Source organism: Zonotrichia leucophrys, chromosome 2 (assembly GCF_028769735.1).
Source record: "Zonotrichia leucophrys gambelii isolate GWCS_2022_RI chromosome 2, RI_Zleu_2.0, whole genome shotgun sequence".
In the NCBI taxonomy this organism is placed as follows: Eukaryota; Metazoa; Chordata; class Aves; order Passeriformes; family Passerellidae; genus Zonotrichia; species Zonotrichia leucophrys.
The window spans coordinates 36,730,362-36,748,769 of record NC_088171.1 but is presented as its reverse complement, the minus strand read 5'-3'; the positions used below and the strand labels follow the sequence as shown (position 1 = coordinate 36,748,769).

The following is an 18,408-nucleotide window of genomic DNA, read 5'->3' as shown; positions in this document are numbered from 1 at the left end:
GGGCACACAGCCTGTAACTAGACACTGAAAGAGCTTAGCACCTTCTAAAACTGATCCTAACCCATACGGTTTGACATTTAAAAGTGCAAGCTCAAGATGTGACATTTACTATGCAAACTGTTTTCATCCCACCCCATCCCCACTTTAATTTTATAATGCCTAGAAAATAAATTAAGTCCCCAATAACTCAATGAAGTGCAAGTGTAACGGTGTTTTTGTTCAGAGCCCTATTGACTTTTACAGGATGTTATACATAGGTAGATTTCATTACCCTCAATGCAGAAAGAGCATCTTGAACTGGTTAAAACAAAAATCCATGTAGAATGCAAGTCTTGAAGACTTCTACTTAAAACAATGCTTTTCAACAACCATCCTCATCTTCTGTTTTTCCCCACAATTGAACAAAAAAGCACATTTTGATCTCTGGAGGATTTCACTTGTTTTTCTTCAAATTTATTAGCTTCTGTAATTATATAGTCCATTTTATTGTTAAATCAGAAACAGTAAGAGAACACTCTAGGTTGGTATAGTCATTTTACAATGAGCATATCAGCTACAATACCTAATGTTGTCAGAAAACCAAAAAAGATCAGAACAGCAATTGATTTTTTTTTTTGACAAACCTGCTTATTGAGATATCACCTATTCTGTAAGGAAGAAAATACTCAAAAAATAAAAAAGTTAAAATTTAGTTAAAAGCTTTACTTGTTTGGGAGCAATCTCATAAAACTTTTTTTAATATGAGCACTTCACTTCACAAAATGAAAAACTATTTACACCGTTTTGCTTGCGGTTTGGTCACATTATCTACACACATTTGCAGAAGATCTTAGGCAAAATAGTATGTATCTTCTTCTGACATAGGCTATCAGATTGATTGCACATTTTCCTTTTACATAATGGCTCTCCTATAGTGCACTGAAGTCAGTGATCACTGTCTAATTACATTCTCATTTTAATTTATGGCTCAACAATAAAATCAATACCACTTCAAACCCAAATATCCAAGCGGCTGAACTACATATAGTGTGAAACATGTGGATTCCACCTTTTTAGACCTGATTTTCAAAAGAATGATATATCTCACTAGCACAATTAACAAACTGTGCAAAGAAAGAAACAACCTTTGCATCAAATTGGTTTGAAAATCAAGGCATCTTGCCAAATTCTATCAACTGATTTCCTGCTAGTTACATCTCATTTTAAAAATGTTCATTTCCTGATGGCACTACAATGAACTTTTCAGCACGCGATTACTGAATTACAGTATCTTTTACATATATATGCTATATTTAGGCCAATAATGTAATTTCCATGTTACACAAAATCATTGCCTTCACAAGCAGAGTTGCTACATACATTCACAGTTTCAATAGATTGTAATTAGCTTCTCCAGTTGTGCTTTAAAAATTCCGAATATTTTCCAACAGTAAGTGCAAAGCAAATGTCCTATGCAGCTACAATTGGTCACAGAGTTATAAACTCCAAAATTACGAGAAGAGCCTTCTCTCATTCTCCGTTTTCATCACCTGCTTTCTCAGGTATGACCTCCAGACTTCGACGAGGCTTTGAGATTTCTGAATTTTCAGTGCCTGGCTTATTAAGTCCACATGAAAGAGTGGCATAATGGATTTGCTTCAGATTCTCCAGTGCTTCATTTTTAGCATATTTGAGAAGATCAGCTTGTCCCTGTATGGAAAAAAATGCAGTTAGAATGCATGTTTGATAACAGCATTCTCTTATCTGTTACCCTTCTGCTTGTTTCAGATTAAAAGTATAGTTGTCCAGCTTAAAAAAAAAAAAAGACCAAAATCCAAACCAACCAGTGAAACAAACAAAAACTCCCCAAAAACCAAAACAAAATTCAAATACAAATTATTTAGTGTTAAAAAGAATCAAGCTCTCTGCTTTCTCTGAAGCCAATCAGTGGCATCAGCAATGGGGTAGGGGTAATTTCTGCCTAACATTTTTCATGTATTTTTAATCCATGGGGACCATAAACGTTTCTGCATAACGAAAACTGTGATGATTGTTTTTAATACCTCAGGGAGCCATTTAAAGCTTTCCTGGTTTTATGGTTCCTAGGGATTTTTTTTTCCTTAGCAATGTGATTCACTCAATAGCAGGATGGTAAAGGACCAGTGCTTGTCGATGCATGAAATATGAAAACACAGACTGGAGAGCAGCAAATAAAAAGGACAGTGATGACAAAGACTTCACAGGGCTGTCTGCAGTTCAGCACTATCACTATCCTTCTGCAGAATTACAGAATCACTTATGTTGAAAAAGCCCTTTAAGACCACCAGGTCCAAAAATTAACCTAACACTGCCAAGTCCACCACTAAACCATGTCCTTAAGAGCCACATCAATCTTCCTCTTCATGGCAATTAAGTTATAAGCCAAGCTGTAAGAGAAATTGTCCCAGGCTTAGGTCATTTGGCTCTTGTTCTACAGTCCTCCATCTCTCTGTATTGATCAAAGCCCTCTAACAGCAACAGCCCTCACTGGGAGGCTGTGGACAGCAGCTGGTATCTGCCTACCCTGCCCACTTGCAGCAAATGAGCAAGGCTGCAGCACACGGTGAGCACGTCTGTCTGACTGGTGGGCACAGAGAAGGTCAAAAACAAGAGCAGCAAGTCTGCAAGGGCCACACTGATTATGCTGTGTCCACATTCCTGAGAGAGAACTGCTCCACAGCTCACAGGAAAATACCTGAAGGAGACAAATTCATACCTGAAGGGGGGAAACGCACACACACACATACACACACACACACAAAATCCAGGTACTTTCGTTCCTTGAGACTGCCAGTACCAATGTCCAATGAGGTATGAACACTGACTGCACCTCTCCTGTCACGTCTGTCCATCCTGGGTAAATTCTGTCTCCTGACAGACATTTCTCTCGAAGACATGCTAGCATCTCTTCCAAAGACAATACGTTACCTCTCCTCTGCCAAATAGGGTTGAAATGCATCTTTACCTCTTGATTTTAAAAATGCAGGAGTTGAGATAGAATAGCAGTCAGACAAAAACATGTGCACTCATGGTGTGATACTTCTGGTGCTTCTTTAGCAACTCAGAACATAAATACTACCCAATGAAGTGAGCAGACTTATGTCTTTGGGACTCACAAATTGAAAACAAATTCTACTTTCTTCAAAGAAAAAACGTCCCCCCTCCCCTCACCCAAGAAGATAATAGCCAAAGTCTTTTTTTCTGATCACCAGAGAAGAAAAATTCTAGAATGTCATCAATCATAGCACAAGATTCAGTAATATTTTCTTCTAAAGGGCTACTTTTTATAAAAATCACATACTTTTTTCCAAACTAACAAACAACTAAAAGCTAATTTAAAACACTCCAGCACACTAAATGAGTCATATCTGGAGTGCATCTGTTTCTAGCCCAAGTTCTGTTTTACATGGATTAGTAGAATATAGTTCTGGAATTTTAATCAAGTTGTTTATTATAGGCAGAGCTGCTAGCAAGCAGTCTATTAATAAGGTTGCCCAAAACTTCTCAGTTAAAAAAACACCCCTGCTTTCAGTTACTTACATGCTTGCCAAACTTAAACTACTTTAGCTGATACTTTCTATGCAGGATTTTTGCCATTGGCAGATTTTATTATTATTTCTGTTTAATATAGTTCTTTAACCTCATCCATATGGTTCATTCACTTCTGAGAATAAAGATGGGGAAATGCCATCAGAAGTTTATTAACAACCTTCTATACTTCCTTCCCTACTCTCACTTGGGGTAGGGACTTGTAATTGGAATGACTACAGGGCAGTAGATCCAAGTCATGAGCTTTTAATAAACAAAAATCAGATTTTGAATGTGGTTAGTACAACCACTGAGGATTCCACTCTTGATCATCCTTCATCTCTTGACAGCTCCAGCAATGTGGTAAGAGAATGTGTATTCCATTTCCACAGAATAACGAATGCGCATTAGGAAAAAAGTTGGGTTTTTTCCTGGATGGCTTCTCCAAGCCACCAACATTGGGTTGCCAAGGCAATCAGGACAAAAGCCAGACTAGAGGGGAGGAAGGAAGAGCCTGGGACAGACTGTGGAGAAGAGGTAGATGGGGAAAAGGAGGGTGCAAGAGCAATCTCTGGGACTGACCCAGCAAGAAGCCTAGGGCTGCTGAAAGGGAAGCTGGACTGCATTAAACAAGGTGGATGCTAAATCTTTCTGCAAGAGGAGATGGTGAAACACAAACACAGTGCAACAACAATAACTTTGGATCTGACAGGTGAGCAGAGAAAGGGAAAGACTACGGCAACATTTGGGAGTGGAATACAGAAAGAAAACAGATCAATAAAATCCACCACATTAGAAGTAGCCTGAAAATCATATACAAAGAGAAGAACTAACAACGCAAAAAGAGTGAGAGATTGGTAATGAGAATAAAAGCTGGTGAGAAAGAAAAACAAAAACACTGAGCAGGGAGAAGGCTGCTGAATGCAATAAATTGGGTAAGGTGATGAGAAAATGAAAATTAACACTCATTGGTAAGGATCTCTAGAGGTGGCATGGAGGAAGAAGAAAATATTAGGCGTTAGCAGGAATGGCTCCTGTTTGCAGAAGGGAATTTGTGAGTGTCTGGACAATTCCAATAAGGGCAGATGAACTTCGAAGACAAAAGAGGATCTAGGATAAAGCCTGGATTATTTGCAGACAAGGTGTCCAGACTAAATACATTTGACCAAGTGGTATCAGGTTCAGACCACGGTGAAATAGAAAAATGCATCAGTGCTCATTACTCTCCTCTCCAACGCTCAGAATTTATTTCTGAATGCCATTGAACTCAGAAAAATGTTTGTGAAACCAACTGTGTTGCCATTATCTGCCGGTATGTCCTGATCTCAAGATAAAAGAGCCAACCATGAGCTCAAGAGAGAGAGAGCTCTGCACAATTTGTGTGAAGTGCCGATTTCTGTTGATACACCATCATGAAGATGTATGCTGGGGAAATGAAACAGCATGCACCTCAAAGATTCAAGCTGTAGTCACAGTGAACACCACTGAAAAGTAATACAATGCATTAGAAAGGCAGAAAATTTTAAAAGTCACCTGGATCTGGAAAAAAACTGCCATCACACTCTCAATTAAATAATCACAAAGACTTTCTTTCTAGTAAGGTATCAAATGTCTCTTCTCCAAGGGCTCTCAAGGTTCAGTTTCAAATCTTTTTATTTTATGCATCCTGATTTTCACAGTAGGTGCTGTTGACTTAATAGCAGAGTCAGCTGACTGCAAGCTGGAGCAATGGGAATCTCTCAGACCTATGGACTACTCAGGGGTCTTTCACATTCTTAGCAGACCCAAATGACCATGGCAACTTGCTCTGACAAAATGCATATTGTGAAGTCAATACAAGAGACTTACAAATAGCTGAAACTTTAGGCAAGCAGATTTATCTTAAGGGAGTCCCAAAAAAACCACATTCCAAGAAATAAGCTGGTTTGCACAGAGAACTCAATGCTGGGATCTGAAGCAGTTGTAGAAGCAAACCAGAGTGTTTCTTGCTGTGTGGAAGGGCTGTCTTCACCAGGCTTTCATCTCAGATTAAGTCAAAATGTAAATTAATTTAGTCCTCAGTGTTGTCTGGCAAGCACACCAAAAAACTTGAATTGACTTCCAGCACTGTGGTTAACAGGCAGCTTGTGGTAATTCCCAACTGGGAGCAGGATGGATCTGGGTCTTGCAGAGCACTGGGAGAGCGCTCTCACAACAGCAGCACACAGCAACCACTGCTCCCTTTCCTTCACCATGGTTAAAATTCACTTACTGAACTGAGCACTCTGTAACTTGAATAATTCATGTTTACAGGCTTCAGAAAAAGTTGTTTTCTAGGCAGACGTGAAAAAAGACCTTAAAGAAGTCAAAGAACAAAACTGATATTCATTCAAAAGCTTTTAGTAAACAGCAGCAATAAAGAATATGGATTAATTTGGAAGCCAAATTCAGTACCCTTTAAACCTCTCTGGCCCAATATGCCCATGTCATCTAGTCTGGTTTATTTTTTCTTAAATCAATGTTAAAATTCTGTTTGTTTTGAAACTTTTGACTAAGAGGCAGTGTCTTATATCATAAGCAGTAACTGAACTCCATAACAGCAACTGAAAACAAACCCAAAATGGTTCCTTTCAGCTCTTGTACATCCAAAATGAGGTACCATTTCAGAGTCAGTCAGATATGGAATCAACTAGAATGCATCAGCACAGCTACCTTCATAAGCTGTTATGTATTCACTCATGATATTCAATTAACTAGTTCTTGAAACTGAAAGTAAAATTGTACAGAGGACATTAAAAATAACTGCATGAGCATTCTTTCCCCAAAAAATCCCAAGAAACTCTATCGTTAATGACTGGTCTTTAGCTCAGGATCTGGAACCCAAAGCTCCTATCGGGAAATGCAAGAAGCCACTATCCCTTTCTCAAAGTGCTCCTTAGAGCACAACAGAACATTGCTTTGAGCTCCTCAGAGTACAACAGAGCATTGCTTTGAGCTCCTCAGAGTACAACAGAACATTGCTTTGAGTTCCTCAGAGTACAAGAGAACATTGCTTTGAGCAACCTGGTGGAGTGGGAGGTGTCCCTGCCAATGGCAGTGGGGTTGAAACTGGTGATCTCTAAGGTTCTTTCCAACCCCAGCCACTCTATTATTCTGTGACACATTACAGTGTTCCACGACCAGCTGACACGCTCTGAGGGAAGTTTTGGAATCAGAACAAAAGGCCTTAACTTCCCAACTTCTAAATAAGGGATTAATTAGGAGACAAAATCCCATCAGTCCAGCATCATAAGAGACTAGTAGCTCCAGATATTTAAATTGAACCGGGATATCTTCTGAGGACCTACCAGGCAGCAATTATCAGAGGCTTTATGAATGCTCCATGGCTGCCAGAATTCACTTGGAGGTTTGGTTGAAAAAGTTCAGATTATTTAAAAAGAAGTAAGAAGCTGCAGTCCTGGAAGTGCCTTGAATGTTCCATTTATAAACACATTTTTTTAAAATAGTGTAGATGCAGAACTAATGCTATTAAAGAGATAACAGATGCCATGGACTGCATGCCTTGCAAGAGAAAGTAATTAATATCATATAATGTGACATGCCTAAAAGCTCATAGCCAACAAGAAACATCTAACAAATGCTGAAGAGTTAGGAGTCCCACCTTCATTCCAAATATTTCCATTGACTCCTCCCTTTGTCTTTAGAACAAAGCTCTTTAGCTCTTCATTGCCAAGACTAATTTACAGTTGCTGCTATGTTCTTCCTATGGGCATCTCAAATTCTGAGCCTTATAGAGGGTTTTTCTCCAAGTTTTTCTATGTCAGACAAGTCCATAAATTTTTACAATAGGTTGTAGGGGTCTGCTGCAACAGCACTTAAGAGTGTTTTTCCTTCTTCAACAGTGTACTGTTGGCAGAAAATGTGATTATCTATGTTTAGAAAATATGAATTCTATCAGCCTGAGTAGTAACAATAAATAAATTACTAGCAAATAACTGTCTATTTGTAAGAGATTAATATTCTAGCAGTTTACAATCCCTGAATCAGGCAACAGACCAAATTTACTCCAAATGATATTGTGAAGTTAAATATCTCTGTGTACATATATGGGGTGAATAAGAATGGGCATGTGTGCATATACACATACACAAATTAGATGGAATTTCAGCTGAATTCAAACATACTATGCTACTAATAAATTTGGCCACATGGCTTCAAATTAAGAAAAATTAAATCATTTAAAGCAGTAACTGTAATGCATGTGCATGCAAAACACATAGATATACTTAATAACTGCATCAGATGTTCTAAACAAAGTTTCCCTAGAATTAAGCTGTCAATTTTGCTATTTTATCAAACTTTCCATTGCATCAACTGCAGTCAAAATGTCCCAACTGAAAGAGAACAATCAATATGTACCTCGAGGGTAAAATGCAGCTTGATCAGTTTGGAAAATACATTAAACACACCATGTGAGCATGCCATGAGTCCTCTGTGCAGGAGCTGAGGATGGCACTCACGTAGGATTATTTAGTAAGGCTGTTCAGAGCCCCACAATAACTCCTATATATATCATAGCTAAGAATCCACATCTTTATTGTGTATTTCCACATTCATTTTTGTACTATTTGAGAAGGAAGTTCATTTGAAGAAGGAAGAGAATTCAACACATAAAAGAAATCCTTAAAGTGGTTCAGATTGTTGTTCTTCTGCTCAATTTCTACTCAAATGTGGATGTCCACTTTTCATCCCTGTTCTCTCAGAGTTTTTTGAGAACTGGGAACACGGCAATGGAAAGACAGTGAGATCGAAATTATGATTGCAGATCTTTTTCTCCAGACAGGAAATGTGTCTTAGAAACTGTTTAAATTCTGTTTAATTATATGATACGAAAGTATGGTTAAAGCCCACAGTTAAAGTGTTTGGAGTGGAAAACCTCAGTGTGTCACTTCAAACAAATCTCACTTTTAACTTTCTGTATATCTAAATGTGAGCAACAGCACTTAGCAGATGCCTGAACTGCAGTATCTGTAAAATAACTTTAAAGATGTTCTGTAATGTCTCCTGTTAAAGTTTCAACAAGAAGCTGATTAAAATCTCACCTTTTCTTTTTAACTGAAGTATTAATTACGTGACAAATTGCACCTTCCAAAAGAAAGGATCTTAATCTCTGACTAGAAAAATAGCACCCAATCAATGTTGAAGATATTTTCTCAATAATCTCTTCAAAGGGAAGGCCTTCTAACTTCATAACTATGTTATAATCCTAAGGACATGTACATAAGCCCTTCAGTGCTCCTCGGAGCCAGAGCTGCCATGTGGCGCCTCCAATTCCTGGCGAACGCAGGAATCACGACTTCACATTTCAGTCACTCACCAACTGCAAACCTCCCCCCCACCAACCGTTATGTTCAGAATGTAAAGCAGAGATGAAGCAAAGGTACTGCTGTTTCAGGAAGCATTAAAATAGATTTGCCTATCCAAGCTGGTATCTGACACCTTTGACAGAAAAAAAGGGATAGGAATTTATTTCTTTGACATTCACCCAACGCCACTGAACTAACTCTTCTCTATGCTCTCGGAAGCACAGGACTGATACATTACACATCCCATACACTGTCTTCAGGAAACTCTGTTCTGATACTGGAAAAGTGATATTCTGGTCCTTTACCTATAAGCAGAACCTGCATGAATATTTTTAGAATGCATTAACTGTACATGCTGTAGCAAATTTCACCAGTTTTTGATTCTCCTCCGCGTTAGATTTGTGCAGTGTAACACAAGAGGGATTGGAGCACCAAGTGACCCCATGAAAAGCTTAACAGTTCAAACCAGCATGGAGAAATACATATGCATTACTGCTTTTCTGTCATAGTTCACTGTAAGAAGAGGCGGTATGAAACCGTATTTTCAAGAAGAACTAAAAATAAAAACTAGGTGGGAGAAAATAATTTTCTTTATAATTAAAACAGACTTTATAGTTTAATGTAGTGAAGAAGTATTTGATTGAGTGGGAGAGAAGAACTCATTAGTGGACGTAAACACCAAACTTGAATAATATGAGCTAGAGTCAAGGGAATAAATTAAGGGAGGCAGTTTTGCTATCTCTACAAATTTTTATATACTCTGCTGAGATCAAAGATCACCGATAGGAAACCTGAACTGTTCCACATTCTAGTTTCCTGAGGGTCTCTGGCTGAAAGCTTTTCTTATACTTCACCATTTAGTCTTCTGTCAAAATGTAAGCAAATGTGCTCGATAAAATGTAAAGACAGTCTCCAGCTCATACACTCAATTTATCCCAGCCTGGATTATGAACACAGTTTGCTTCTACCATTAACCACCATTCATCATCGACTGCAGGCAGCAGTAACAGCTTCCCTTTTGTTTTTCAGTAACTGCATTAACCTTAACACTTATTCCCCTTCAAATCACAAAGCAGGGTTTAAACAACGGCATAGCTGCCTTCCAGCCTGAGCCACTTTGCAGAAGCCAAGAGCCATTGTTTCAGCCAGGCATTAAAGGATCCTGCCAGTGTTAAAAGATTGCACGAAGAAAATGTCAGACAAACTAAATGAAATAAGCTTCCATAACACTACATGAGAATAAAAAGTCACATTGAGACTCTGCTGTGTTTCAGGTTATATAAACCAAACTGACTATGATTATGGAAGTGAATAAAGCCAGTTGAACTGTGACACAGAGCAATGACCAGTAACAATATCAGAATGACAGTTTTGAACAGAAAAACACAGTAACTAACCAAAGGAAGACACATTACCTTTAAAATTGTAATGTTCCACGTAAAACTTTCGACCGATTTTTGCAGTTTTCTTTCTTTTAGGCCCTCTCTTGCTCCTATATTGTGCAGGTTTTCATGAAACTCCATTGCTGTAGAGAATAAAAGAGGGAGAAATATAGTATAGAATATAGTAGAATATCTATTTTAGCAACATAATATAGAGAAATATAGTATCTATTTTAGTATCTATTTTAGCATTTTTGTCATCATAGAGATAGCAACTTGAAACTAATAAGGCAAAATGACAGTGAAAAAGCCTCAGAAATTTTATTCTTCAAGCACAAATCTATCTGATGTAGTAAGATTCAATGTTATACAACATGCCAATATATACAAATCTCTCTAAGCCAAAATCCATGGAAGCACCTGTTAGGTCATTGGTATACAAAGATGGAGCCCAGCAATTATTTCCCATAGAAATATAATCTCTAAGTACAACTGAATGTGCTGTACCACATGTAAAAACCTTTTTGTAGTTGCTATAGGATGGAAACAGTAATTTCATTAACTACTCTGGCCCAATAAATTTCTTTTGTGCCTTACTCTTTTATGCATTTACATCACAGTTGTCCAGCTTACAATTTATATCATGGAGTCTGCTCAGAAAATAAACACTTTACCTTATCCCAGAGGATAAATGAGTAACTGTGAAGGAGGAATGCCAAGTGAACTTGTCAAGGAATGCCAACAATATTTTACTGCACCATGTAAACTACTGTGTCCACAAAATGTATCTGACAAACTCCAAATCAAAAATTTTTGGTAACATTTAGATTAGTTTGATCTAAGCACTGAGCAGACCAAATGAAGTTGTTTTAACACTGCACAGATAGCAGAGACATAATTTCCTTTCCATGCTGCTGTTACAAGCCATGTAAAAATAAATTTTAAACTGTTTCTTTCACACACGAGAAGTCAAATGTCCTTCCATGGGTACACAGAGCAACTAACATGGATTACAGCTACTCTCCCATAAAGGTCATAGCTCAGTTGTGCTCTCAAGATCCCCTTCTAATAATGTACAGGGTATTTTGAGGTCAAAAGTTGGCAAGTGGCTCTGACATACACCTATGAACATAATAGTTAAAGCACAAATTATACTTTTAACTATGTTATTTGCTCAGTGAGTACACGTACTTCAAAATTTACATGTACTTTATTACCACGAATAAGCACATAAACTTGGGTTGGCTGTCAATCTGACAGAAGACTGACTTTTAAGGACATTATCTCTTCTTCGTAATCTCTTTAACCTACACTCATGTCTCATTAAAAGAAAGAGAGATGACTGAATGTTTCCATCGTACACTCCCTTACCTTACTCCCACATACACACACACATATATTTTAAAAAGTATTCATAGATTCATTTGAAAGGCAAAATTGTTCTTTCTACCCTTTCTTACTATTTTAAATTTTGCTACAAGAAAAATAAATGGCAAATATTTTCCCTGAATTAACATAGTGTATAATTTTTATTTCAATCACTCCTCTACAGCTCTCCCTCTGCCGTCTCAAATATAATGTTCATCTTATATTTCCCCAAAACAAATTTCTAAGCAGGTGAGAAAATAAAGTTTATAAACCCATCATTGTTCTAGGTATCCATTTCTCATTCATATCAACCAAAATAATAAATTCCCAATATGATTATGGAAAGGAAAGATTATACACAGATCCCTATTTACAATATTACACTTCTAGAGCCATCACAACAGTACAGATTTTCTGATCTGTACAATGAATTCTGAAACATACTGGCAAACTTCTGAAGTTCTGCACCTCATTTCCATCTTAACAATTATTGCTTTTTAAGTCAGTGGACAGCAGCAATCGATAATAACTTGAACTAAAGAAGAAAGACATTAAGAATAATGCTGACCACCTGCATGTTAAAAGTGGGATTAGTGCTTTGTAGATTTCAGATTATTTTGATGTATACAAAATTCCTGATATCACAGACATGAACACAATGGTGACTGTGTATTCTGCCAGCCAGAAAAACTCCTTTATGCTCACCAACAACCTTCTGTGGTGATGCTCCTTCCAGTCTACACTCATGCTATGACACATTTCTGTCCTGCCAAAGCCATTCCACCGCAGCTAAGTACACTTGGAAGTTGGCAGGAACATCTCATCACCCTTCTTGGGAAAACGAAGCAGTCAGATCATCCCAACAGGGCGCACACACGTAAACCCCCAGCTGACAGGTGCCTCCTGCTTAAACACCACTAATATTGATACTGATACTGATATCAGGAGCATCCTCAACATCTCTCACAGACTGGCCAACTCCTCATCATCATGCTACACTAAACCTAAACACACAAGCAGGAACAAGCAGATTTGAATTTTATTTCCACTTCCATTACTAGCTCTTGCCTGATTAATTGAAACGAATTATTTCATCTCTTTGTCTCAGTATTTCCATCTGCTGAAAGGAATGACTTGTATTTGGTACACAATATATGGACAATTAAATTTTAGAGCATGAATGCAGTACAACATTTAACTGTTGACTATGCCTCTCTTGGCATTCATCTCGTATGTTCTCACTTGGTTTTGTTGCACTTTGCCTTGGAATTATTTCATGCTTTAACTATGGCAAAGGAATAACACAAGTGTTAAATTCCAAAATTAAACATATTAGAAGATAACAGAAAAAGGAAAAAAAAAGGAAAGACATTCTCATTTACAGCTAAATTAATAAAATAATTTACATGTTCATATAAACCCATGTAAACGTGCCTTTAGGATATGTTTACAAAGAAAACTCAAGGTTAAATTACTTTTTAATATAAACAATTTTCTGTCTCTTTGCAAATAAAAATTCAGCTCTCACTCTCATTAACATATAATAAACAAGTCACTTTTTATGAGGCTTAATTACTTCTAGATTTATTAGTCAATTAGTAATTTTGAACTGCCTGAGAGCTCTTGAATGGTAACAGGCATACCATTAACCTGATGTATCACCCATTATATTTTTGCATATACCACCTCAATCAAAGAAAGCACAAGTTAGTTATATTTTTCATTTATTGTGGCAGATGTTAAGGAAGATATAATTCACAACTTTCTGAGTGTCCACGAAGAATATATAGGATGTATGCTCTTCTGTTTGGATGGTATTTTCTGTGTTTTAATTTTTGCCCACTGCACAAATGTATTTATCTACAACAAAATTATTACTGATTGTTGCCTTGAACCAGAAAGCTCAAACCTAAAAAGCTCTTTTGACTGGAAACTCTTTACTAAAATCCTTATTTGCACAGAATCACTGAGGTTGAAAGACAGCTCTGGACCAACCCCATTGCTCAAAACCAGGATCAGAGAGAACAGGTGGCGCAGGACTGTGTGAGGTGGCTGTTCAATATCACCAAGGATATTCCCTCTTTTGTGGGACTGAGGTGAGGCTGACTGGCTTAGTCCTACTTTCTAGCTTTCTTTGACTTGTTTGCCTTCTGCTTGTAACAGTGTGATGAGGTTTCAAACATCATTATTTGGTCCCCTTCTGAGTTTCTGCATGAGGGTACTAAGGGCTCTTAGTTTGCATAACCTGCATTAAGAAGGTCATCACTGCATAAGTAAGGGTGAGCTGACAGAAGCCATACAATTTCCTAAGCATTTGCAAATTGAAAATGGATTCAAGTATTTCACATTAAAAAGAGCAGCTTTTCTGTAAAACATTCACCCCAGCTATTGCAAGGCATGTAAGTACACTGTAATATATGTAGCAAAACAGCAATAGCATGAGTCAACAGCAGGTTTGTACAGTGAACAAAATACTGCTGACAAATTTTCCTAACCATAACCAGAGATTTCACAGCATATTCTTCTCCTCTGCAGTACACTTGCTTATTCTAAAGCATTCTCATAAGGAATCCTTCAGTATTTCCAAATAATATTTTCCCCATCCGTGCTGAATCTCTTTCTGGTTCCTCAGTGAATGCTGGTTAGTTTGAATTTCATGATTGTCTCAGCTTTTCCCTCTCCCTCAGACCCGTTCCCACAGCCCTGGAATGCATTAGATGGCTTTAACCCTTCTTCATTCACCAGGAATACCTTACATCCAAGATGCTACTCTGAAATTTTACCCACAATCCTCTCCAATTTTTAATAACTTAAATGGCATGAAGAAAAGAGAAACACTATAAGGCCACTTGATGCAGTAGGAACTATGTATCATTGAGGAGATTAACAAAAATTTGCTTGGCTAGTCTAGCAAAAAGAAAACCAAAAGAGGAGCAATTGCTCTCTAGATACTCTACACCAGTCAGGTAAGACCTTGGACCTCAAAGGATCACTGCAGCTAAAGGACAATATTAGGATGGATGTCCACTAGCAAAATCAGAACTTAAGTAAAATTTATTACCATTGTAGATGTGTGTCTGTGATCAGTTTTAAAATGAGAAAATTACACAGATCAAAAACTCATATTCATTGTAAAATACAGTTCAACACGATCCATTTTCAAGAGGTGCACTGGGAAGCAGAGTGAAGCACCTACAGTCCTGTGTTTCCTCAGCCAGCTGCAGGATGACCTACAGTGTTACATGCATAGGATGTCACACCTGCATTAACTTATGCTTGCCATATTCTGGTGGAACATTCATGTTTATAATCTCAACAAGGACTAAATGACAGTAGAGAGAGCAATGTGTCTTACTGCTATGACATACTTTAATTACAAGAAGTTTTCCTAAATAAAGCATACAAGGCAATATAGTTGTCTTGACAGGATGATAATTTTGAGTCATCCCCTGTCAGAATAGCTTCCAGATTGGACTTCAGCTTTGCTTTATGTCCTGGATTCTTAGTGTTTAATTTTTCACAAATATGTTCAGTAGATACAAAACCATTCAGAACTAAGAACATTCATATAAGCTAAAAATATGGTTATTGTTCTACTGATGCTTGAAATGCTAGAACAAAGATGCCCTGTATATTGTTGTAATCCCAACACTTTATTTTCATAAAAAAATATTATTTGGTGATATACCTCAAAAGCAACATTTTTGGTACTAATAAAAGCCACTCATCTTCAACTGTATTTAGATGGAAAAAATAGTTTCTTCTTTTCTTTAAAATGAAGCTACTTCATATAAAATTTATTGTCTTTAATTACTAACTAGAAATGACACCTGTTGGAAGCTGGTTAGCAATTCCTCCCACTACTGGGCTCTCACTATAGTTCCAAAGCACCATATTTAAGATATTAATTAAAATGTGCTATATAAAGCAGCATAAGTAATTCTGCTAGTTTTAAACTAGTTAAAAAGCATATATTAAAAAGGAAAGTGGCCTTAGGTCACTGAGCTGCATGTAATTATGGTTTTACATACAATATATGCATATTTGTTTGAACAGTGTGATGATAATTACACATGTATTAAAATGAAGAAGTGAAAAGAAACTGAAAAATGGAAAACTGGAGAACATACCTGTGTGGTACAAGTACAGGAACATTTGGAACTCTGAGATTTGTTTGCTTTTGTAAGTGCTCCTATCACAAAGCCCTGGCATACAATCTCAGTTTACAGCAAAAAAATTCACACCTTTTCCTTAACTGAGAACCAAGATACTAATTTTTCAAGGAATTTTTAGCAAAACAGCCGGCACAACACTTGCTCAGCTGTATTTCTAAAGCCAAATCTTCCCCTGACATGCTCATTTGTTTTCTTTGATGAAAGCTTTCTTGCCAAGAGATGATTTACAACCTAGCTGAGACATGACTACACAGCAGGTGGGCTCCTCCTGCTATGTTTTTTCTCTTAACAAAGAACTTGATCAGTGAAACAGCACAGTGATGAAACTCTGGCAATAAATGCATATACTGAGTATGCCTAACGTGAAATGAGTAACAAACAAAATTTGACTATGTCGATATGAAGTAAACACTGGTAATACTGCAGGTATGAAGCACTTAAATTCAGTCAAGCCAAATATAGTTTATTTAATTTCTGGTAGAGCTCTTTGATTTAAAATCAAATTAAATACTTTTGAAAATAGTTATAAATACAAAATAAAATTAAATAAACATTAATAATTTTTAAATGTAAAGAAAATACCTCACAGCTTTGGATTACCTCACAGGTTTTAGGTTACCACACCTTGCAGGTCTACCACGACGCAGATTCAACTCAAATAATTACAAAGATGCTGTGAATAATTTGCATACACAAATTTTTTCTTTACAAGAATAAAAATCCAAGAAATCAGTTTATATATTCAAATATTTCTTCCTCCACTGTGTAGGTTAAAGGGTAATAAAGGAAATGGAAAATTCTAGGAAAGTATTTAGGCTGTAAGTATTCATTTCCACATATAAATATTTAATTTGCTTATACAGCTGCTACTCTTGGCCACATCTTTGAAAGTGACAGCTTCAATTTTTTACAGCATTAAATATGTTTCTTAATATTTTCATTTTAGATTACATTCCTTAAACAGTCAGCTATTTCAGCCTCACAAACAATTTCCTCTCAAAATTAATTTTATCAGAAAAAGAGATTGGGAAAGAGTCTGGCTACCAGACCATATCAACAATAAATCAAATCCATCATGTTAGAGAAGCAGTAGAAGTCACCATACTTGTAAATTCTCATATATCTTGCTTACAAAACACTCTTCACACAAAGATTTAAAATGAACCTTCATAAACTAATGCTTAGTATATCTCTGTATTTTTAAAAAGTCATTACTAACTGCAAAAATGGAGTCTTAGCAGGAACAAAGATTAGATGCTGAAGTACTTCCAAACACTTTTTTTTCACTGAAGACACTGAAAAAATGTTACGCCACAACTAGAGAATCAGAATTTCTTGGCAGGTTCAAAGAATATTTTGCTGAGATTTAAGATGCTCAAGGAATTAATTATTTGCATTCAATATATTCAGATAATTATTTGACAAAAGAATACAATACCTTAATTAGTTGTTCAGCATTTTTTAATTACTTTGACCTTTTTGGCACTATCTCTGTAGTAAGTGGAAATGTTCCTCAGACACAGACAGACACGTAGGTGCTGCTCTACTTAGGTGGCTAAAAACTGTTTTGGTGCCCAGTGCCCTATTATTCTTGAAAAACAGTAAAGACAAATTGAATACTTAAGAGAACTTTCTTATTCCAGCATCCCAAACAACAATGGCATCACAGCCTGCTGAGAACCATCCTTTCCTCTAAATCAGTATTCAGTCTTCTAGTCCAGACTCACACAGCCCCATGTGCAATCACAGTAATCCAGTTCTCCATACAAGAGACTTTCTTTAATGCTGGGGAGCCACTGGGGAATTCAAATGCTCACTAAATTCCTTAAGAAACACCATCAGAAGAGATCTATAGTAGTTGCAGTACTAAGCTTACACTATTATGAAGCTGAAAAGAGGAAATGTGTCACATTATGCCACGACATTGTTATTTCCAAGGGTTAAGTAACCAGCTCCACCCGTCCAAACACTTTCAGGAACAATCCTATGTAAAATTACCCTTCTAGATACCAAAGTCAACAAAAAGAATATCAACTGACAAAACTCATAAAACCCACAACAACACTTTCTGTTCCTCCAAAACAACGCTTTTACAAAATTCACAGAGAAACAGATCCTGCCATAATAAAACAGTTGTTCTGGAAAACTGACTCATGGTATTCCACCCCCAATGTACAGAAAACTTTATTCCACAAATACACTCCTCTGTGAAGACAGACCACATTTCTGAATGGGGGTCAAGTTCAGCCACTACATGTATGAGAATGAATTAAGACTGTCAATAAAGGGCATAAACACAAGAGAGGTACAAAGGAGAGGATTTTTTTTTTTCCACAGACTGCTGTTTCCATCTCTTGTTTATCAGTCTTGATACTCAAGAGAGACCAATGAGATTTTATTGAAAAGTTTCTGATTTTATTGAATGTTAGAATGAAGACTTAATAAAGATACTGATTTATGGCACACTGTAATTTTTCCCAGTGTTCAGATCTGGCTGAGCCCACATTGGTTCACGGGCAATAGTCAATCAATCTCTTACACTTCCACAGAAATCTAACTTCTTTCTTTTCTGGCATTACTTTAACGGGAGGG

At 36.9% G+C, this 18,408-nt stretch overlaps 1 protein-coding gene across 2 annotated transcripts in view; it reads right to left on the bottom strand.

The window, feature by feature from the left end:
- Positions 1–390: 390 nt before the first annotated feature.
- PLCL2 (phospholipase C like 2) overlaps positions 391–18,408 on the bottom strand; it is a 98,696-nt gene continuing 80,678 nt past the window's right edge. For both annotated transcript variants that reach the window (XM_064704587.1, XM_064704588.1), the window contains exons 5-6: positions 10,307–10,416; positions 391–1,689 (exon numbers count right to left, since the gene is read on the bottom strand). In XM_064704587.1, the coding sequence (XP_064560657.1) occupies positions 1,510–1,689; positions 10,307–10,416 (290 nt within the window). In that variant the 3' untranslated portion in view covers positions 391–1,509. The remainder of the gene's footprint in view (positions 1,690–10,306; positions 10,417–18,408) is intronic.